The sequence below is a fragment of the Schistocerca cancellata genome, chromosome 6 (genome assembly GCF_023864275.1).
Source record: "Schistocerca cancellata isolate TAMUIC-IGC-003103 chromosome 6, iqSchCanc2.1, whole genome shotgun sequence".
NCBI classification, from domain to species: Eukaryota; Metazoa; Arthropoda; class Insecta; order Orthoptera; family Acrididae; genus Schistocerca; species Schistocerca cancellata.
This window is the reverse complement of record NC_064631.1, coordinates 23,846,556-23,870,160: the sequence shown is the minus strand read 5'-3', so window position 1 is coordinate 23,870,160 and position 23,605 is coordinate 23,846,556. Positions and strand designations below refer to the sequence as shown.

General features: G+C 41.7%; 1 protein-coding gene across 1 annotated transcript in view; it reads left to right on the top strand.

Moving 5' to 3' along the window:
• Nucleotides 1-23,605, top strand: part of LOC126088512 (glucosidase 2 subunit beta) — a 182,478-nt gene that overhangs the window by 4,857 nt on the left and 154,016 nt on the right. Inside the window, exon 2 of the mRNA XM_049906658.1 lies at nucleotides 23,310-23,522. Coding sequence (XP_049762615.1) covers nucleotides 23,310-23,522 — 213 coding nt within the window. The remainder of the gene's footprint in view (nucleotides 1-23,309; nucleotides 23,523-23,605) is intronic.

Below are 23,605 nucleotides of genomic sequence, written 5' to 3'. Positions count from 1 at the left end.
TGTAATCCATTAGGAATTTTATGTCTTACTGCTATTTATTCCTGGGGCCTTACACACAATGATTCAGTTGGTCTCTAATATTAATTTTTTGTTTTTATCTGAAGTACAAGAATGTGTAATTGCTTCTATAACAAATACAGTTGGCTCACTGCTCTTTTGAGAACTCACATACCTGTTTATCAATCTTGCACAGGGTTTCTCTAACCTAAGATACACATATATTGCTACAGAAGTGGACTCTACATCTCGAGTGTAGTGCACACCTGACCTAGTTATGGCAGCAGGGAGGGAGCATACAGTTCTCCACCAGATAGCGCTGCACGTGAAATCTACAACAGAGGTGATCACAGAATTCAAGGACTGTTTTGTGTAATCCTTGTACGAGGCTCCAAAACAGAAGCCCACGATTGGTTCTGGGAATGTTTCTATAAATTGTGAGCTGTACATTCTTCTCATAGGCAAGACTTTGACACTTCAGCCAGCTATCAAGAGGAGGTGAAGATCTCCTCTGAATCCAGGTGACAGGTATCATTAGTGAGAAACAAACCACACCCACAGAGCGAGGTTGTGTAGTGTTAGTAAACTGGACTCCCATTCAGAAGGATAAGGGTTCAAACCCACATCCGATGGTCCTGATTTAGGTTTTCCATGATTTCCATAAATTGCTTCAGCCAAATTCCAGGACCGAGTGAGATGGTCTAGTGATTAGCACACTGGACTCATATTTGTGGGACGATGGTTCAAACCTGCATCCGGCCATCCTGATTTAGGTTTTCTGTGATTTCCCTAAATCACTCCAGGCAAATGCAGGAATGGTTGCTTTGAAAGGGCATGGCGAATATTCTCTCCCATCCTTCCGTAATCTTAGCTTATGCTCAGTCTCTAATGACCTCGTTGTTGACAGTACGTTAAAGCACTAATCTCCTCCTCCTCCTCCTCCTCCTCCTCCTCCACAAATGCCAGGATGGTTCCTTTGAAAGGACGTGATCAACTTCCTTCCCAATCCTTTTCTAATCCCGTAAGACCAATGACCTCACTGTTTGGTCTCCTACCCCAGCTCAACCACTTCCTTCCCCATACTTCCCTTATCCGATGGGACACCATATCACAAAATGTTGTTGTTGCTACTCACAATGAATTTCCTCTTTTTTTTAATGTGAGAAAATTTACAGTTTGCCTGATGGGATTGACTTTTTTTTAATTTCTCCTTTCAAGGGGGCTTGAACAGTATGGTCACTTACAACCCTTACAAAGCAAAACAGATGAAGCTTGTGAGCTGCAGTTCTCCTAAGACAAAATATAATACTATATGAGGGCAGACCATTACTCAATAAATATAAGTGGCATAAATAAATGGCTATACTTGTAAAAAAAAACAACATTTAGTCTCTTTTTCCGAAGAAGTGCAACTTTTTAGTTAAAGCTATGTGTACACCGAGTTTGAAAACCTGTTTCTAATTGCAACCGTCCGTCCGCAGTACTGACAAACATTGCTTCAGGTGTGTCAGGAATAATGGTAGGCTGTGTGAGCTGAATGCACAAGAAGTCACTGTTGTCAATTGATTTTAAAATTCTAATGAATTTTATAAAGTTGCTCATTCCAAAAAATGACACATTTCACAAATAAACACTACTTGTGAAACTTACTCGCTATTAGTCTTTGGCTTGTGACACTAGCAGAGTCCTTTCACAGCCATGAATTTGTATTCTATAATTCAAAGACAGCTATATCTCAGATAGCTCCTGCAGTTTGTGAAGGATAATGCAAAGACATTTCAGTTTTGTAAATAACAGTGAAGTATATATTTTATTGTATGTTGAGATACTTACAGTACTAAAATACACCCTGAAGTGCTAAAGAAACTGGTATGGGCATGAGTATTCAAATACAGAGATATGTAAACAGGCATAATACAGTGCTGTGGTCAACAATGCCTATATGAGACAAGTGTCTGGTGAAGTTGTTTCATTGGTTACTGCGCTACAATGCCAGGTTGTCAAGATTTGAGTGAGTTTGAACATCTTGTTATAGTCAGCACACAAGCAATGGGACACGGCATCTCCGAGGTAGCGGTGAAGTGGGTATTTTCCCATATGACCATTTCACGAGTGTACCATGAATATCAGGAATCCAGTAAAACATCAAATCCCCGAGATCACTGCAGACGGAAATAGAACCTGTAAGATCGGGGCCAATGGCAAATGAAGAGAATTGTTCAGTATGACAGAAGTGCAACCCTTCCACAAATTGCTGCAGATTTCAGTGCTGGGCCATCAGTAAGTGTCAGCAAGCGAATCATTCAATGAAACTTCAACGATAAGGGCTTTTGGAACCGAAGGTCCACTCGTGTACCCTTAATGACTACATGACACAAAGCTTTCTGCGTTGCCTGGGCCCGTCAACACCGACGTTAGACTGTTGATGACTGGATACATGTTACTTGGTCGGACGAGTCTCGTTTCATATTGTATCAAGTGGATGGATGTGTACGGGTATGGAGACAACCTCATGAATCCATGGACCCTGCATGTCAGCAGGCGACCGTTCAAGCTGGTGGAGGCTCTGTAATGGTATGGGGCGTGTGCAGTTGGAGTGATATGGGACCCCTGATACATCTAGATATGACTCTCACAGGTGACACACATGTAAGCATCCTGCCTGATCACCTGCATCCATAAACATAAGAGAATGGAGGAATCATCAGCAAGCATGCATTTGGCAGAGAAATAAACTGCTGATTCACCCGTCAAATTCATTAGTACCTACTGATGGTCACATTATTGTAGAAGGTGCGTAGGTATTGATAATGAAGCAGATTTTATTTCACTCTGAAGAGCCAAAGAAACTTGTACACCTACCTAATATCATGTAGGTCCCCCGTGAGCATGCAGAAGTGCCACAACACGACATGGCATGGACTCTACTAATTTCTGATTTAGTGCTCGAGGGAAGTGACACCATGAATCCAGCAGGGCTGTCCATAAATGTGTAAGAGTTCAAGGGGGTGGAGATCTCTTCTCAACAGCATATTGGAAGGCATCCAGATATGCTCAATAATGTTCATGTCTGGGAAGTTTGGTGGCCAGCAGAAGTGTTAAACTCATAAGTGTGTTCCTGGAGCCACTCTGTAGCAATTCTGGACGTGTGGGGTGTTGCATTGCCCTGCCTGCATCCATTCGTGTCCATTGTGCATTCCGACCATTGCTGTAGTTGGGGGCACCCGTGGGGGGGGGGGGGGGGGGGAGTTCACATGGGTGGCACCACGGCGGATAGTTTGCGCATGAAGCGACTTAAACTGTCTCTTGCTGATGGTCACATGGCCCCAGCAGTCTCTTCGTGTGGAAAGGCCTCGTACAATGCAACAGAGTATGATTCCAATGTGTTCCCATCCCTTGCCAAAGTCTAAGTGGAATGCAGGACGAAGTGAAAAGGAGCAAATTCCTCCCCCCAATACCAGTACTAGTGGGGATGCCTTTCTGGCCACAAAGCCTTTATTTTTTGTGGAAAGCATAGAGGACAAATATGGTGAAGTTGCAGCCATCTCTAAAATGAAGAGCGGTTCCCTCCTCATTAAAGTGTCATCTCCTGTCCAGTCACAGGCACTGTGGAAAGTTGGGTGACATTCCCAAGTATGACACTCCCCACAAGTGTCTCAGTATAGTCCAGGATATCATGTCACTGTGATCTTCTTCTGCAGTCTGACAATGAGCTGCAGGCCAACTTAGACCAACAAGGTGTGCACTTCATCCAGTGTTTCCATAGAGACCAAGGGAAAATGGAGTTGCTACCGGGGGCTTCAGCTGAGCTTTTGAGGATGAGACAATCCCTGAGAATGTCAAGGTGATGGTCTACCAGTGTGACATGAAACTTGCTTCAGGTAATGAAGTTCGGACACGTCTTTCCATTGCACTGCTACTCCTGTCAGCAGGGATTGTCGACATTCACTGCACGTGAACATCCCTTGTGCCCCTTCCTCCACCTGTGTAAACTGTGGCGAGATCCACTCTCCCTGCTCAGCAATCTGTTAGGTTTTTAAGCATGAGAAGAATATCCAAGAGTATAAGACTCTGGACAAGCTCACATATCAACAGGCTAGAAAAAAGTATGAGCATGTAAACCCCCAGACAAATGACGCAATCTTATGCTAAAGCTTCTCCTTCGTGGCCTTCTCTGTCACCGGTGCCTTCCTCTGCTGCGTAAAGTGGCCCCTCAGAACTACTCACTGATACCTGCCTCCAGGCGGCTGCGGGCCCTTCTGATGCTTCCACCACACCCACTTTGGGAGCGTTGGCCCTCCACCTGCCAGGGACACTGGTCCCAATCTCCCAGCTGGAGGCACCTCATCCTCCTCTGGCTTCTCTAGCTAGTAAGACGTCCCTTGGGACTCTTTCTTCCATTGTCCCTGATGCTTAAGTCAGATGCCAGTCCCAGTGACAGAAGGAACCACAGGCTGCCGGCTGTTGGACTTCTTGTACCTCCTCTGTACATGAAACCGGTTCAAGGAAGCCCCCACACAACTTTAATCTGCATATACTCCTGTGCCCAAGGTGGAGATCCTGGTGGTCCCTGAGGCACCAGATATCCTCAGACATTGTGCCACCAAACCTATGTCAGTGGATCCCCTGATGTCTCAACCAGTGGCAGTACATGACCCTGGGTCAAAACTTGCCCCCCTGCCCCCTCCATACGTCCCTGTGACGAAGCAAGCCGGGATCTCTTTACTTCCTCTCTTGTGTTGCCATCTGCCTCCTTAAATTGTTTTTTTTTTCATTTTTTACTAATTACCATTAACATACATGAGTATAAGCTGCATTTTCATAAAAGAGAAAGGTTGGCCCTCAGTCCTAAAGACTGTAGCACCAGATCTAATTTTGTGCTTAGTTTTATGTGTGTAATTAATTTCCTGATTTATTTTGATTATTCCTGGTTAATATTTTTTGTTGTAGGGTGAAATCAGTAATTGTTTCATGACTCAGCTTCTATTGTTGACTTATAAACAAATATAAGTTCTGTACTAATTATAAACATTTGGAAGATGAACCACTAGCATTCTTAAAGTATTTATTTGGCTCTATTCGAAAATGTGTTAGCAAAGCCAGCCCTTATTTAATTCCAAATGTATTACCAGTTTTGTCAAAAGCATCTCATCACCTGCATACTGAAGTATTGTTTGTTTAACTATATCTGTTAATTTCATCATTTAAACAAATAATTTGGCCTAACCTGTGTAGTAGAAGAAACTGTTAAAAAGAAGGAATTTTTCTATATATTCAGTTAATTGAATGCGCTATGTTTTAATTGTAATTTCTGTAAATTAAACATTGAAAAATGTATAGTCTCAGTGCCTATTATTGTCAGGATGTTTGGTCCTGAGACAGTCAGTCCACAGCCAATTTTCAGACGAGAAACCTGTATTGGTTAGGTCAACAATGATGCATCAACTTAACTGTGAAAGAAGTGTAACACAAATAGGCCATGTGTTAAAATAAGACTGTGCTGTTCTGTAGTGCCACACATACCGTATTATTCTGCAAGAACTGTGTGGTTAGGTTTTTACTGCTCATAAATGTTCAACGGTAAACTATTGTAGCAGTACGCTGATATTTGCCTGCAAACTATTAATGAGGCTTATCAAAAGTTAACCAATAGCAAACTGGCCGTATTAACAGTGTAGTATTGGGGATTGTGGACAGTGAAAGCAAAGAAATGTGAAATGCAACTGTGCAACTGTTAGCTACATAATTTACAGTAGTCAGTGTTGAACTTCCACCCCTCCACCACCCAATTTTTCAGCCAGTATAAGAACACAGTACGGCAATACTAAGGACTATCAATGAAGAAATAAAGCAGGTAAACGTCCCCTCCCCCTCCACCTGGTCGCTTCATGTCTGCACAGTTCAAGAGGCAAAAATCAACTTGTGCTGGTAAAGTTTCCGGTCTTTATCATGAGCAGTGATCATTGTTTCACCCCATAAAGAGTTATGGGTGTTGAAGTCGCCCAAGACTAGGAATGGTGGGGGAAGCTGAGAGAGTAATGTAGGCAGTACATAAATAAAGTGTACTCATTATAAATTAAGCACACTTCTCATTTGGCTCTGCATGGAGCGATTATGTAACCAGTGTAAATAAACTCCATTATCACAAGGCTGTCGCTTATTCCAAGGTTGCTGTGCTGTTAAAAAGACTACAGCATGCTGGCAGGATAAGGATTTTGACTTATGAAATTTTGCATCGCTGAGTGGGGGGGAGATAAACATTACAGATGGTAAAATCCTGAAGTGCCCTTACCCCAACAGCCTTGGCCTCCAATTGAGAATCAAGAGGCACATGGTCACTGTGTAGAGTGTCCAGCATGTATGTGCAAACTCTGCCTGATACACAATTTGAATGGTAAAAAATCTGGTATTAGATGTGGGTGCAAGCAAAATTTGCTCTCTGGCGGTGATGTCATAGAAAAAGTTTATGAATGTGTTACCAATGGCACATGACTTTATAGATATAAGAAATGTACTTGAATATGTTTTGCCAAAATCTGTTTGGCACAAGGAATCAAATCAACAAATACCCATTTATCATACACTGTACAGATATGCTACAACTTCAGTTACATTAATATTTGTCAAAATATAAATTCTGAGGATTATACACATACTGCAAATGATATTTATACCATATGTTAGATACTTAACTATGCACAAAGTGTTATAGAATTTTACATGACATCAGACTTTGAGAATAATATCAAGCTCCGATGTGCTGCAGTCATCGCCTCTAAATATCGTTCCATATAGTGAAACCCATGTAGATATTTTCTATGGAATTTCCTTCCACGTGGTGTGTGTGAAAGTCCACAGTGTATTAAGCGACTGCTGGAGAACATTGACAAATTATTTGCGGACCATGTTCCAGACGAATTCAAAGTAGTTTCATAGTCATATAAATGTGCCTGCTAGGGAAGAAATGAACCCTCATTGCTGGTTGAAAATGATTTGCATATTCCTTGTCACAGGGAGACAAACATCACGATGCAGAAGTATGGTATATGGATATGCCTTAAAGGAATAAATAGGGCTCTCAATCTCTTTGCAGTGAAATTGGTTTCAGTATACAGGTGATGAGATTGTGTGTTACACTTGGCTTTTGTCTGCTGTGCCTCTCAAAAATGAAGGCTGCCCAATTGTCATCACAATACCATGTAAAATATATGCAGCCATTACAGGCTGGTCAGGTTGAAGTGGGACTCATCTGAAATGACTAAAATTTTCCTCTCATCATACTAGCAATGCTGTCTGCAGGCTAGGTGTTAGTAGTTTTTGGGCAGGGAAACCTTATGCAGTAACAGCTGCAACAGTTCAGCCTGCTTCAAATAATTTTGACTAAAGGACATGCATTATAGGTCCTCTTCCCATGTGATAACTTAGTCACCTACCCCAAATAAGGGGCTTCCCCATGGTGTATTGCTGGGCCTGTAGTACAGATGGCATCAATGATCACACAGACCCAAATATTCATTGCCACAGGTTCTGTTTGGTCCTCCACAACAATGCAACCTTAGTCTGAAACATAGTGATGGCTCTAAGGACAATGAAAAAGATGGCTATGTATTTATTGACAAAAATGTTTCTGAATAACACTCCCATCTGACTCTATGTGGCATCTACTTGGTAGAATTAATAGCAGGACACAAAGCTCACACACACGTACAACCTCAACTCGCCAGAAGTATTCATCTGTGCAGTGACTCCCTGAGTAGTTTGAAGGCGATTGAAAATTAGTTGCTGTTATGTCTCCACCACTCCGTTCTTTTATATGACTTCAATGATAAAGGAACCTCTATGGTAAATCTGGTACCAAGTGCCACGGGTTTCGAATTCGCGCCAAATGGCATGGACCTCAATTACCACTAGAGGTCTCTGCAGCCGTCGCGCCGTAAGCCATGACTGCGCGCGCTCCTGGCCTGCGTATAATGTGAGGATGCCACTATGGAGCACGTGGTCCTAGCAGCCAATAGCGACGTACCCTATCAAGTATTTAAGCACCTGCCTCTCACTCAGCGAGGCAGTCTGATATTCACGCGAGTCCCTCGATGTCTCGCTTACAGATATCTTGTTTACTTTGCTTATTTCCATGTACTAGTGGACGTTGTTGATTTTGTGAGGTTTTTGCTTGTGACCCCGTTGCTTCTTGCGTGTTGTTGTTCTTGGTGTCTTGCTTGGTCGTCTGTCGTTGTGCCTGTCCATCCTTTTCCGTTCGTCCGTCTTATTTGTTCGCGGGCTGCTCCCATTCGGTCCTGCCACGCTTTTGTTCACGGCCACCCCATACAGTATACCTCTGTACATTAGTTAAGCAAGCCTGTGTGATATTCCTGCTGCCAATTAAAATCCCAGAAGTTGACATAAGGGTACAGCTTGGAATCATATTTTACAAAAATGGGAAGAAGAGTGGATAACCAGCATCTGATCCAACAGATTGAAGGACTGCAGGCTCCGCTAAGAAGTGGATAACATTGCTTCACGTCTTTCAAAGAAAAGTTGCAGTCTTATGTTGCATCCATATATTTATCATACTTACTTCACACAAGGCTACATACTACACCTAGAGAATCCTCTCAGTGCACATTTGGAGTGACTATTGACAGTTCACGAATCCTGGAAGCAAGTCCAGACTCACTTGACCTATGGCATAAATTATGCCGTGACAAATTGTTGCCACCAAACCTAGCTGACAATGGAATGAAAGCAGCTGGTGTTTTAATCTTCCTGAAGGAAAGAACATATTACCACTTGATTTAAAGCACTTATTTTGGTAGTTTACTTCTGGGGTGGAGTTGCAAAGGGGCCATCCTACCATTTATCTTGCCACAGAAGGGGGGGGGGGGGGAGGGGGGAGATACCAGCCCAGCTCCAGCCCAGTCCGGATGTAAACTCAAATTACTGTCTCCCTATAACTGAAATATATTTGTGTATTTGTCCTTATCAACTATAGTACTGTGAATGAGTCTTCCTTTTCCTCTCCTGGTAACAATGCAGAACTCTTATTTTGGTGGAACCATTTTCTTGACTGTTCCTCCCACTGATCTTCTTTCACCTGTGCTTGTTCTACATCTTCTGTTATCAACATTCTCAGTTCACTGTCCTTCATAAGTCATTTCTTGTGACAGGGTCACAACTCATGGCAGAGCTCTGTCCATATTATTCATAAAACTCTTCTGTTGGCTCATTGCTTACGAAGATGCACTGTTACCCCACTGTTGAATCCTTCAGAAACCTCATACCTTACACAACTTGCAGTGTAGACAGAGCTGTACTGTCATTTATGACCTTTAACAGAATGGCAATCACACCATACTGTGGTCATATTACTTCATTCAATATCCACTCATTAATCTGTGTGGTTTATTCCTGTGCTGGTTCCACATGTGCAACATGTATGAACTAAAATTTCTTGGTAGGTTGGATTCTTATCTGAGATGCTGACCATTCTGTCTATTTGAACTAAAATACAGGAACTGTGGCATTTTGCTGATGATTAAGCCGTAATCACTTATGATGCCCCCGCTCAATTCATCATACAAGGAGTTGGCTTCATTTAGTCCATTTTTTCTGGTAGCGGCTTTTAAAAATGTTAGTGTATCTTATATCAACTGTGCATGAAATGTGAAACAGAAAAGAGAGTAGACTAGGCGACCATTATGTATCTCTTTTTTTTTTTGCTGCCCTGGAAGAGGTTTCTGAATCACTGAACTGCATTTTTAAGGTGGGTATATTATGACTGTGATAAAAGGAAAATCAGTGAAAATTAATTATGGTTGAAATGACCTGTTTCAGTCATCTAACCATCATCAGGTTCATAGAAGTATTCATAACATCATATTATGTGCAATATAAAATTATCATTGCACGATAAAACCATGAATTGTACACTGTTATCGTGATATAAATTACATTGTCAATCTGTAAAAGCTATGCTAGGTAGCGTACTCATTCGTGTTGTAACTGTAATTGGGGTTAACAGGTTTGTTGCACATAGAGCTAACTGCTGCAGTACACTACCTAACACAGCTTTTATAGATTGACAATATAATTTATATTACAACATCATAACAGTGTATAATTCATGGTTTTATCGTCTGTTGATAACGATTTTATATTTCACATAAAATGATTGCTATTAATACTTTTATGAAGCTGATGGTGTCAGATGACAGAAACAAATTGTGTAAATAAAAAATTTTAGCAGCTCTGGGCAGTAACACAACATTTTTCAAATTATTAAATACAGCTAGTGAATGGACTGAAAGGAGGAAACAGCAAAATAAAATGGCTTGGAGATGACTTAGATGTGGAATACGGGATTCAATAGGATATTTTTTAGCATAGCTAGAGTGGAAAGTCTGTAACTAGAACGTTCTGCCAGTTGTAAATTGTAGCCACGACACATGGACTGAAAGGTGCAAACACTCAAAGAAGGTGTAGGCCAGCAGTTGCAGGAAGTGCTAGGGACTGAGTACCAGGTCACCAGCATTGTGAAGCCTAATGCAGGGTTGGCTCAGGTGACTGTTAACATAGGGGGGTTAGGTAGGGATTTTACTAAAGAGGATCAGGTAGTGATTGTGGGTGGGGCTGGTAATAGCATTGATAGGGATGGGGAGTATAACATAGATGGTGACCTGGAAAAGATAGCCACTCAGACTGGCAACACGAATGTGCATTTCGTGGAACTGTTTCAGCGTCACGATCGGCCTCATCTTAATACATCCGTCAGGCGTAACAACATGATACTTGGGGGTGCGCTGATGACAGAAAGCATGCGTCACATTTCAGTGGTGTCGGTGGAGTCTATCAGCAGGACGGGTTTCACTAGACACGGCCTGCACCTCAACAGGTATGGGAAGGGGAGGTTGGCAAAGCTTATAGGTGACAGCATAGGTGGGGTTGGTGGGATCACTCATGGGAAAATTCCTGCAGTAGTGGGTGTTAGAGCTGCACCTTTTTTAGATTGAAGTCAGCTGATAGGTATTCCTGCTTAAGGGAAGTCTCTCTAACAAGGGAATCACTTTTGACAAAGCTTAGGTATCCGAGTAATGAGGGAATTAGTATATTTCATCAATATATACGAGGTATTAGAGATAAAGTTAGTGAACTGCTTATAGATGTTGACTCTGAAATTATTGGTATATCTGAACACTTCTTAAATAAGGAGATAATTCAGAGGCTTCCTTTACCAGGATACAGGTTGGCTGGCTGCTTTTCGAGGAGCTCTTTGTGGTGTGGGGGAGTAGCCATGTATGTGAAAAACGCCATCGCATTTGAGTCAATTGATGTTTCAAAGTACTGCACTGAAAAGGTGTTTGAATGTTGTGCAGGTGTGGTTAAATTTAACGGAGCTAAACTTGTAACTGTTGTTATTTATAGATCCCCAGACTCCGATTTCACAACATTTTTGCTAAAGCTTAGAGGAGGTTCTTGGTTCACTTTATAGGAAATACAAAAAGTTAGTTATATGTGGTGACTTCAATATTAATTGTATAAGTGATTGTGCAAGGAAGAGGATGCTGGTAGACCTCTTTAATTCATATAATCTTATGCAAACCGTATTCTTTCCAACGAGAGTGCAAGGGAACAGTAGAACAACCATAGACAACATTTTTGTTCATTCCTCATTACTAGAAGGGCATTCTGTTAGCAAAAAGGTGAATGTCCTTTCAGATCATGATGCGCAAATTTTAACTTCAAAAGATTTTTATGCTGCAACACGTGTTAAATATAGTCATCAGCTGTTCAGGAAAGCTGATCCATTTGCTGTAGAGACCTTTGTAAACCTTATAAAGGAACAAGAGTGGCAAGATGTTTATAGCGCTGATACAGTAGACGATAAATATAATGCTTTTCTCAAGACTTTTCTCATGCTCTTTGAAAGTTGCTTTCTGTTAGAATGTTTAAAACAGGGTACTAGCACAAACAGGCAGCCTGGGTGGCTGACTAGAGGGATAAGAATATCTTGTAGAACAAAGTGGCAATTATATCAAAACGTTAGAAACAGTCAAAATCTAAATGCAGCAGCCCATTACAAACAGTATTGTAAGGTGCTTAAAAATGTTATTAGGAAGGCAAAAAGTATGTGGTATGCAGATAGAATAGCTAAGTCTCAGGATAAAATTAAAACCATATGGTCAGTCATAAAGGAAGTGACTGGTCTGCAGAGACAGGTCGAGGATATAGAATCAGTGCGTAGTGGGAATGTCCGTGTTACTGATAAGTCGCATATATGTACAGTATTTAATAATCACTTTCTGAATATAGCAGGTGAACTAAATACACTCCTGGAAATTGAAATAAGAACACCGTGAATTCATTGTCCCAGGAAGGGGAAACTTTATTGACACATTCCTGGGGTCAGATACATCACATGATCACACTGACAGAACCACAGGCACATAGACACAGGCAACAGAGCACGCACAATGTCGGCACTAGTACAGTGTATATCCACCTTTTGCAGCAATGCAGGCTGCTATTCTCCCATGGAGACGATTGTAGAGATGCTGGATGTAGTCCTGTGGAACGGCTTGCCATGCCATTTCCACCTGGTGCCTCAGTTGGACCAGCGTTCGTGCTGGACGTGCAGACCGCGTGAGACGACGCTTCATCACCAGTGGTGTACGGCCAGTGTAGGAGATCGCTCCCCACACCATGATGCCGGGTGTTGGCCCTGTGTGCCTCGGTCGTATGCAGTCCTGATTGTGGCGCTCACCTGCACGGCACCAAACACGCATACAACCATCATTGGCACCAAGGCAGAAGCGACTCTCATCGCTGAAGACGACACGTCTCCATTCGTCCCTCCAATCACGCCTGTCGCGACACCACTGGAGGCGGGCTGCACGATGTTGGGGCGTGAGCGGAAGACGGCCTAACGGTGTGCGGGACCGTAGCCCAGCTTCATGGAGACGGTTGCGAATGGTCCTCGCCGATACCCCAGGAGCAACAGTGTCCCTAATTTGCTGGGAAGTGGTGGTGCGGTCCCCTACGGCACTGCGTAGGATCCTACGGTCTTGGCGTGCATCCGTGCGTCGCTGCGGTCCGGTCCCAGGTCGACGGGCACGTGCACCTTCCGCCGACCACTGGCGACAACATCGATGTACTGTGGAGACCTCACGCCCCACGTGTTGAGCAATTCGGCGGTACGTCCACCCGGCCTCCCGCATGCCCACTATACGCCCTCGCTCAAAGTCCGTCAACTGCACATACGGTTCACGTCCACGCTGTCGCGGCATGCTACCAGTGTTAAAGACTGCGATGGAGCTCCGTATGCCACGGCAAACTGGCTGGCACTGACGGCGGCGGTGCACAAATGCTGCGCAGCTAGCGCCATTCGACGGCCAACACCGCGGTTCCTGGTGTGTCTGCTGTGCCGTGCGTGTGATCATTGCTTGTACAGCCCTCTCGCAGTGTCCGGAGCAAGTATGGTGGGTCTGACACACCGGTGTCAATGTGTTCTTTTTTCCATTTCCAGGAGTGTAGAAACCTAGTCCCAACAGGGAATCATATAGCGCTCTTAGAAAAAAGTGTTCCGAGACTGTTACCTGAAATGCTCCTCCATGATACTGACAAGAGGGAGATTGAGTTAATAATTAAATCACTAAAGACCAAGAACTCTCATGGATATGACGGGGTATCTAGCAGAATACTGAAGTATTGTTCTATGTATGTTAGCCCAGTTCTCAGCCATATCTGTAACTTTTCCTTTAGGAGTGGTCGGTTTCCTGACCGATTAAAGTACTCGGTAGTGAAGCCACTTTATAAAAAGGGAGACATTGATAATGTTGACAATTTTAGACCTATTTCTATGCCATCGGTGTTTGCTAAAGTTATCGAGAAGGTTGTATATACAAGGTTACTGGAGCATTTAAATTCACATAATTTGCTGTCAAATGTTCAGTTTGGTTTTAGAAATTGTTTAACAACTGAAAATGCTATATTCTCTTTTCTCTGTGAGGTTTTGGATGGATTAAATAAAAGGTTGCGAACGCTAGGTGTTTTCTTTGATTTAACGAAGGCTTTTGACTGTGTAGACCACAAAATATTACTGCAGAAGTTGGACCATTATGGAGTAAGGGGAGTAGCTTACAATTGGTTCGCCTCTTACTTTAAGAACAGAAAGCAGAGGATAATTCTCCGCAATATTGAGAGTGGTAGTGATGTTCAGTCCCAATGGGGCACTGTTAAGTGGGGCGTTCCCCAAGGGTCGGTGCTGGGGCCACTGCTGTTTCTTATTTATATAAATGATATGCCTTCTAGTATTACAGGTGATTCAAAAAATTTCTGTTTGCTGATGACACCAGCTTGATAGTGAAGGATCTTGTGTGTAATATTGAAACAGTAACAAATAATGTAGTTCATGAAATAAGTTCATGGCTTGTGGAAAATAATTTGATGCTAAATCACAGTAAGACTCAGTTTTTACAGTTTCTAACTCACAATTCAACAAGAACCGATATTTTGATCAGACAGAATGGGCATATTATAAGCGAGACGGAACAGTTCAAATTCCTAGGCGTTCGGATAGATAGTAAGCTGTTGTGGAAAGCCCATGTCCAGGATCTTGTTCAGAAGCTAAATGCTGCTTTATTTACCATTAGAACATTACGGAATATCGGACCAGGTTTGTGATTGGATTCAGGATTTCCTAGAAGAAAGAACACAACATGTCATTCTTAACGGTTCAAAATCTGCAGATGTAGAGGTAATTTCTGGAGTACCGCAAGGAAGCGTGATAGGACCTTTATTGTTTACAATATACATAAATGACTTAGTTGACAACATCGGTAGCTCCGTGAGGCTATTTGCAGATGACACGGTTGTCTACAAGAAAGTAGCAACATCAGAAGACTCGTACGTACTCCAGGAAGACCTGCAGAGGATTAATGCATGGTGCGACAGCTGGCAGCTTTCCCTAAACGTAGATAAATGTAATATAATGCGCATACATAGGGGCAGAAATCCATTCCAGTACGATTATGCCATAGGTGGTAAATCATTGGAAGCGGTAACGACCGTAAAATACTTAGGAGCGATCTGAAGTGGAATGATCACATAAAACAAATAGTGGGAAAAGCAGGCGCCAGGTTGAGATTCATAGGAAGAATTCTAAGAAAATGTGACTCATCGACGAAAGAAGTAGCTTACAAAACGCTTGTTCGTCCGATTCTTGAGTATTGCTCATCAGTATGGGACCCTTACCAGGTTGGATTAATAGAAGAGATAGACATGATCCAGCGAAAAGCAGCGCGATTCGTCATGGGGACATTTAGTCAGCGCGAGAGCGTTACGGAGATGCTGAACAAGCTCCAGTGGCGGACACTTCAAGAAAGGCGTTACGCAATACGGAGAGGTTTATTATCGAAATTACGAGAGAGCACATTCCGGGAAGAGATGGGCAACATATTACTACCGCCCACATATATCTCGCGTAATGATCACAACGAAAAGATCCGAGAAATTAGAGCAAATACGGAGACTTACAAGCAGTCGTTCTTCCCACGCACAATTCGTGAATGGAACAGGGAAGGGGGGATCAGATAGTGGTACAATAAGTACCCTCCGCCACACACTGTAAGGTGGCTCGCGGAGTATAGATGTAGATGTAGATGTAGAAGTGACACTTCAACACAAAAAGTAGTCTACTTCGCATATTTTCATACGCTTATGTCGTATGGTATTATTTTTTGGGGTAATTCTTCCGATTCAAAAAGGGTATTTTTGGCTCAAAAACGGGCTGTTCGAGCTATATGTGGTGTAAGTTCGAGAACCTCTTGTCGACCCCTATTCAAAAATCTGGGAATTCTGACATTGCCCTCACAGTATATATTTTCTTTAATGTCGTTTGTTGTTAGCAATATTAGCCTATCCCCAAGAGTTAGCAGCTTTCACTCAGTTAATACTAGGCAGAAATCAAATCTGCATGTAGAATGCACTTCCTTGACTCTTGTGCAGAAAGGAGTGCAGTATTCTGCTGCATCCATTTTCAATAAGCTACCACAAGAACTCAAAAATCTTAGCAGTAGCCCAAACTCTTTTAAGTCTAAACTGAAGAGTTTCCTCATGGCTCACTCCTTCTATTCTGTCGAAGAGCTCCTGGAAGAGCTAAAAAATTAAGCAAATTCCAGTGTTACATTGTTGATTGTCTTCATTTAAACTTACGACTTGTCGCCTGAATATGTTTTTTTTATATTTCATTTTATCTGTTTATAATATCGTGTTATAATTTCATGTATTGACTCGTTCCATGACCATGGAGACTTCTCCTCAATTTGGTCCCACGGAACAATAAATAAATAAATAAAATAAATAAAAAATTGAGTTTTCAAGTCACCAATGGAAAGAAACATGTCAAAAGATACAGTAAGATGGATAACTGAAGCGGTAGGAATTGAGGCTGTCATATTGTTTGTCATGAAGTTGAAATGTTACATGACTGCCTAAGGAATACGACACATTTAGATCATAAACTTAGGTTAAATGTTGCTGAGATTGCTGTCATTGAAAAATCGTCACTTGTTTTGGCTTTCAGCATGGTACTCTATAGTTTTCGGAAAAAAGATACTTTCTGCCTCCCTTAAGATGGTGAAATTATCTGATAGGTGATATAGGTGATTGGTGAAGGAGTCAAACTACAGATTTTGGAGGCTTCGGTTCAGGTTAGTCCTGATAGTGATCAGTGGCTTTACTTTTATTATTATTACAGTTATGGATTCACCTCTGATATACAACCATTACATTGAAGCATAAGACATCTCGAAACAAAATTGAGTATAGGAGAACCATTTATAACAAACAGTGGAAAATTCAGGATGGAATTTAACAATATTATGAGAAGGAAAGTTGCTGCTCACTATATAGCAGACATGCTGAGTTGCTGATACAGCAAAAAGACACAACAAAAAGACTTACACAATTAAAGCTGGTGGGCATTAAGGCCTTCATCAACAATAGACACAAACATGTGCACGTGCGTGCACACGCGCGCGCGCGCACACACACACACACACACACACACACACACACACACACACACAAAACTGCAGTCTCAGGCAACTGAAACCACACTGCGAGCAGGAGCACCAGTGCATGATGGGAGCAGCATTTGCTTCACCTGGTCCCACTCAGCTCAACAAGCCACCTTCCTAGATGTTGACCTCTACCTCAAAGATGGCTACATCAGTACCTCCATCCATATCAAACGTACTAACCACCAGCAATCCCTCCACTTCGAGAGCTGCCACCTGTTCCATACAAAGAAGTCCCTTCCGTACAGCCTAGCCACCCGTGGTCGTCGCGTCTGCAGTGATGAGCAGTCCCTCTCAACATATGCTGAGGGTCTCACTGAAGCCTTCACTGACTGTAATTATCCTTCCAATCTTGTACAGGAACAAATCTCCTGTGCCTTGTCTTTCCAGTCCCCCACCACCTCCCAAAGTCCCACCGTCTGGCCATAGAACAGCATTCCCCTCATAACTCAATACCACCCAGGATTCTAGCAACTGAATTACATTCTCTGCCAGGGTTTCGATTACCACTCGTTGTGCCCTAAAATGAGAAGTGTCTTGCCCACTAACCTTCCCACCACTCCCGCAGTGGTGTTCCACCATCCACTGAACCTTCACAATATACTCATCCATCCTTACATAATCCCTGCTCCCAATCCCTTACCTCATGGCTCATACTCCTGTAATAGTCCTAGATGTAAGACCTGTCCCATACATCCTCCCACCACCACTTACTCTAGTCCAGTCACTATCATCACCTATCCTATCAAAGGCAGGACTACCTGTGAAACCAGTTAAGTGGTCTACGAGCTAAGCTGCAACCACTGTGATACATTCTATGTTCATATGGTAACCAAGAAGCTGTCTGTCCACATGAATGGCCACCACCAAACTGTGGCCAAGAAACAAATGGACCACCCTGTTGCTGAACACACTGCTAAACATGATATATATCCTTCATATCAGTGACTGTGCTATATGGATCTTTCCCATCAGTAAAAGCTTTTTGAATTGCGCAGGTGTGAACTTTCCCTGCAATACATCTTATGTTCCCATAACCCACCTGGCCTTAACCTTCACTAGTCACTGCCCTCGCCCATCCACCCCCCCCCCCCCTCCCCCGCCCCTCATTGTTCCAGTACTACTCAGCTGTCATTCAACCACCACACCCAGTCTTTTTGTTTCTTTCCTTTTCCGTTACTTCCTCCCCCCCCCCCCCCCCCACCACTCCACCTCTCCCCTTCTTTCTGTCTAATCTGCAGCACTTCATTGTCTGCCACCCCACCCCACCCCACCCATACTATCCTTCCCTGTCCCAGCCTCCTTACCTCCACCCAGTCACCACTCCCATCATGCACTGCTGCTGCCCACTATGTGGTTCCAGTTGCCTGTGAGTGCAGTTGTGTGTGTGAGTTGCACTTGAGCGAGCGAGCGCGCGCGCGCGCGTGTGTGTGTGTGTGTGTGTGTGTGTGTGTGTGTGTGTGTATTGTTGATGAAGGCCTTAATGGCTGAAAGCTTGAATTGTGAGAGTCTTTTTGTTGTCCCTATCTGCGACTAAGCATCTTCACTATATGGTGAGTAGCAACTTTTTCTCATAATATTAGAACCATTTATAATATTTAAATGCTGTTTATTTTATGAAGGTATATATGTAATGGAAGGAAAAGATGATTTAGAATTTTGTGACAGTGAATGTATTCCATGTAGGCAGAAGACTATTAATAGTGCAGTAACAATGCAAGTGCTGCTGTTGGTATACTGTTGTCCAACTGGAGTCTGTTTTTTGCTTAATCGAGGTAAAGAAACTTGACTGTCTTGTATAGTCATAGCCTTGACTTTGCCTGTGGGTTTACTTGACCATTTGCATCACTCCAAGGAAGCACAGAAATCAATAAAAGATATTTTCCATTAATGTCAACAGCTATATGAGTGAAACATTGAAATGCCTCGTAATGAAATAAAAATTCGACAATGTCTTTAGTCTTGATAATGGGAATAGAACAATTTGTAAAATTGAAATGCCGATCATTTTGCGATAAAATTCATTTTATATAATAAAAAAGGTTTTTGTCATAATCATGATGTGGGCTTGAACTCAAATATGCAATTCAGTAACATGATGTCTTCACTGTTACCTACCGAATGTGTTCACCGATCGGTCAAAATTTTTTGAGGTTGACCAGAATAAAAAATTTCTGTCGTGCATCTCTCAGAAAGTATAGTGTGCCCAGCGAAAATTCTTTTCAGTGAAAAAATTCTTTTAGGGCCAACCAGTGATGATTGTGAACCAAGCAAAGCAGTGCAAGAGTCAAGGCACTGAACTTGCATTTATGAGGGATTCCTATCCCTATGCAGTCATCTAGACTTAGATTTTTTGTGGTTTCCGTACAACAGTTGAGGCAGCTTATCTGCTCTAAGCTTTTGCACCATTTCTAGTGACTTAGATGATGACAGGAATGACACCTTTATCTTCCTTCTGTTAATGTGGTTTGTTAAGATCCCAGACTAATATTCAAGACTCAATCAAATGGGGTTTTTGGAATGACTTTATTTCCTGATGAACTGCATTTCACTGGGAACCTTTCAGAGATCTGTCTAGCATATGCTTACCTCAAAAATACTTTTAAATATCACAAATCATTTTCCCCATTCACTGGATGCCTCATTGAGTGACATCATTGCCTCAGAAGATGTAAAGGAATTGAGCTCTACAACCTGCAAATGTATAAATAAGTTACAATGAAATGAAAACCCTTAACTGCTTACAGGCGCTGACATACGTCAACGGGGACAGATGAAAATGTGTGCCCCGACCGGGCCTCGAACCCGGGATCTCCTGCTTACATGGCAGACGCTCTATCCATCTGAGCCACCGAGGACACAGAGGATAGTGCGACTGAAATAACAATGAAATGAAAGCCCTTAGCTGCTTACAGGTGCTGACATACGTCAACAGGGACAGATGAAAATGTGAGCAGCTAAGGGTTTTCATTTCATTGTAATTTCAGTCTAACGAGCTGCAAGGTCACCGATGGTATTTGTTCTTTCGGATATGTCCGAAAGAACAGATACCATCTTAGTGCGTGTGTCTATAAGTGCTTTATTTTCAGAGTTTACATAGAAATTTTGGTTACATCACCTAATTTTATTGGTGGTGTAATATGGTCTACACAGTCAAAAGTATTTGTGAAATCACAAAACACATCCATTGGCTGCAGTTTTTATTCAGAAACATCTATTGTCTCATGCAAGGAGTAAATTGCCTTGTCAAGTGATAAGTCAGTATGTAAGGAAATTGAGAGTTTACGAGGAATGTTAAGAAATATAGGAAAATATTTTTGCTCAGCAAGCATACAGAAAACAAGTTGCACAGTATCTGAGAAGTCAAATCATATATTCAGCTCTGAGGATGAAGCTGAGGGGGAAAAAAACGCCTCAGAAGTATTGTACAATATGCCTTAGAGAAATATGTGTGTAGCAACATTGTAAGGGATGGAAAATATCCACTTTGGTTCACTACCCACATTAAAAAAGAAGTCACAACAAAGCGAAGATAACTCTACCTCTGATTTGAATTAAGTCAAAGCCTAGGTGACAAATAAAAACTGAATGAAACCAAAATGAATGTAAGGAAAGCAATGCGAAAAGCACTCAGTGAATTCAGAAGTAAAATTTTGCTAAACAGTTGAACTCAAAATACAAAAAAATGTTAGGTTTACATAAAGTCAATAAACAGGATGAAAGTATCTACACTCTCTCTCTCTCTCTCTCTCTCTCTCTGTGACCATACTGATACTGAAATGGAAGGTGACGAAGAGAAAGCTGAAATACTGAACTGAGTCTTCCAAAATTGTTCCGGTGCAGAAAATTACTATCATCACCAGAGTGCCAAAATGGCAGATATTGAAATAAGTGATTGCAGCATAAAAAAGAATCAACTAAAATTGCTTCACAGTGGAAAGGCTTCTGGATTGGATGAGATACCACTTATAATCTACAAAAATTATTTGAAAGATCTTGCTCTCATTTTAGCATTAGTTTATCGTAGGGTGCTGGAGCGACAGACAGTACCTAGAATTTGATAAAAAGCACAGGTCACTTCCATTCCAAGAAGATTATCAGACTGATGCACATAATTGTATACCTACCTCACTGGTGTTAGCCTATTGTAAAATAACGGACATGTTTTGTGCTCATGCATTATGACGTTTTGGAAAATAAAAATCTATGCTAGAAATACCAACATTGATTCTGCACATGTACATCATGTAAACACTCGGCTTGCCGATTTTGTCCATGAGATACAGAGTGCAGTAGACAAAGGTACCTAGGTTGACACTGTGTTCCTTGATTTTTGGGAAGTATTCAGTAAATTTATTTACTGTCATTTATTTTAAAAAATGCGAACCTACTGAGCACTGGACCAGATTTACAATTGTATTCTGGAATCCCTTGCCGATAGAATTCAATATGCCACTCTTAATGAAATAAAATTGACAGAAGTAAAGGTGATCTTGGGAATATGCAAAGGGAGTGATATAGGACTATTACTGTCTACAGTTTATATGAATGAGATATTTGGTCTCTGTGAGACCATTCCCAGACAATGCTGTTGTCTGTAGGGAGGTTCTAGATTTAGAAGACTGTAGTGGAATACAGGAATATGTCCAGAGGATTGATAGTTAAATGTGGGGACTGGTGATTGAACATAAATTTGTGTAACGTATTGCGCATAAATAAGTGAATTGATCCTTTCCTGTTTTATAACACTGTTGGTGAGAAATAATTGAAAACAGTAAGGCCTAGGAAATACATAGAAACAGCATTATAGAGGGACCCAAAGTTAAATGACCACATAAAACAAATAGTAGGAAAAATAGATGTCAGGCTGAGAACCATTGTGAGAACCTTACGAAAGTGTCATCCAGCCATGAAAGAATTTGCTTATGAAACGCTTGTTCGACAGATTCTGGGATATTACTCATTGGCCTGGGACCCTTACCAAGATGTATTAACAGTAGAGAGAGAGAGAGAGGGGGGGGGGGAGGGGGGGATAATCTAGCAAAGAGCGGCACATTGAATCACGGGATCATTAGTAGGTACAGGAGCATTATGGAGACATGTCATTTGAGAATGGAATGAAGAATGGGGGAAAATATAGTGGCACTAGAAGTACCCTCTATCACAGACAATAAGTTGGCTTGCAGAGAGTATTTTTAGATGTAGACATGGTCAAGAGTTCCTTTGTCAGGTATATGATAGACATTGGGCTTTTCTGTTCGTTTCTGTACTGTGAAAACATGTCCTTCATTGTTTTGTAAACTATTTCAACATGTCTGGTGAGAATTGTCAAGGCTGAAATTAACTCTGCGAATGATATAAAAATTATATAAAGATGTTGCCAGTGTATTCCAAACACTTGATGCAATTCTTCAAAGCAGTGAACCATTCACATCTCATGAGAAAATGATTAGTAACAGCAACAAAAGTAATAAGAGCCTCTTTGCTACACTACATGTGTGGTTACTTACACAGAAACAGGTTATTACTTATCCATTTGCTATCTAAATGGTGTAAAACTGCCACATTGCCCTTTGAATTTAAAGCAAGCTGCAAAATACTAAACAAATACACAGTTGCCTCACACTGCAAAATAGAGGGGTCTGTGAGAATGCAACAGACCAAAATAATAATCCTTTAAGGGACATGAAGTGAATTTGTCGTTCAAAGTTAATGGGTTTGGTGATCTGGAAACTGAGGTATGGTAAGTGTCAATTTACAAATCCAAATTGCCTTGTTCAGTCTCTGGTGGGTCCAAGGATTTTTTCTGTCACATTCACTTCTGGCAGTGATTTGTTAATGTGTGAAATGACAGTTGCACAAGGATTCAGTGTTCATGTTAAACTGTAGGTCTCCAAGGGCTGGCTAAATCGGTTTGAAGATCAGAAGAAGGGAACAACACACCATCTCAAATAGAATGCGTATTAAGGTAGGTGTGTGTGTGTGTGTGTGTGTGTGTGTGTGTGTGTGTGTGTGTTTGAAATTTTTAAAGTTTATTATTGCAGCAGTGCTTTTATACCAAGTGATTTTAATTGTATAACAGGGTGAAAAATTAAATATTAACTAAACTGAGATATTACTGAATGTTAAAATGGTTAGAAGTTTAGAGCTCGTGCTTGAAATAAATATCATCCTAATTGTATTATGACCATGCTGATGTAGAAGAAAGCTGGAATAAAAAGTAATTTTCTTCTGTTTTAGAGGCATCTCTGTATGTCCCTGACAAAGACTTCACATGCTTTGATGGCAGTCTGACAATTCCATTTGCTTATGTGAATGATGATTATTGTGACTGTGAAGATGGAAGTGATGAACCAGGGACACCTGCATGTCCAAATGGCACATTCCACTGCACTAATGCCGGCCATAAACCACAGAACATTCCTTCTTCACGGGTTAATGATGGAATTTGCGGTAAGATTTCCCTTATGCTCTGTTATTAATGTCATAGAATAAAAGATGTTTTCCTGTTCAGATATACACCCAGAGCTTTTGCT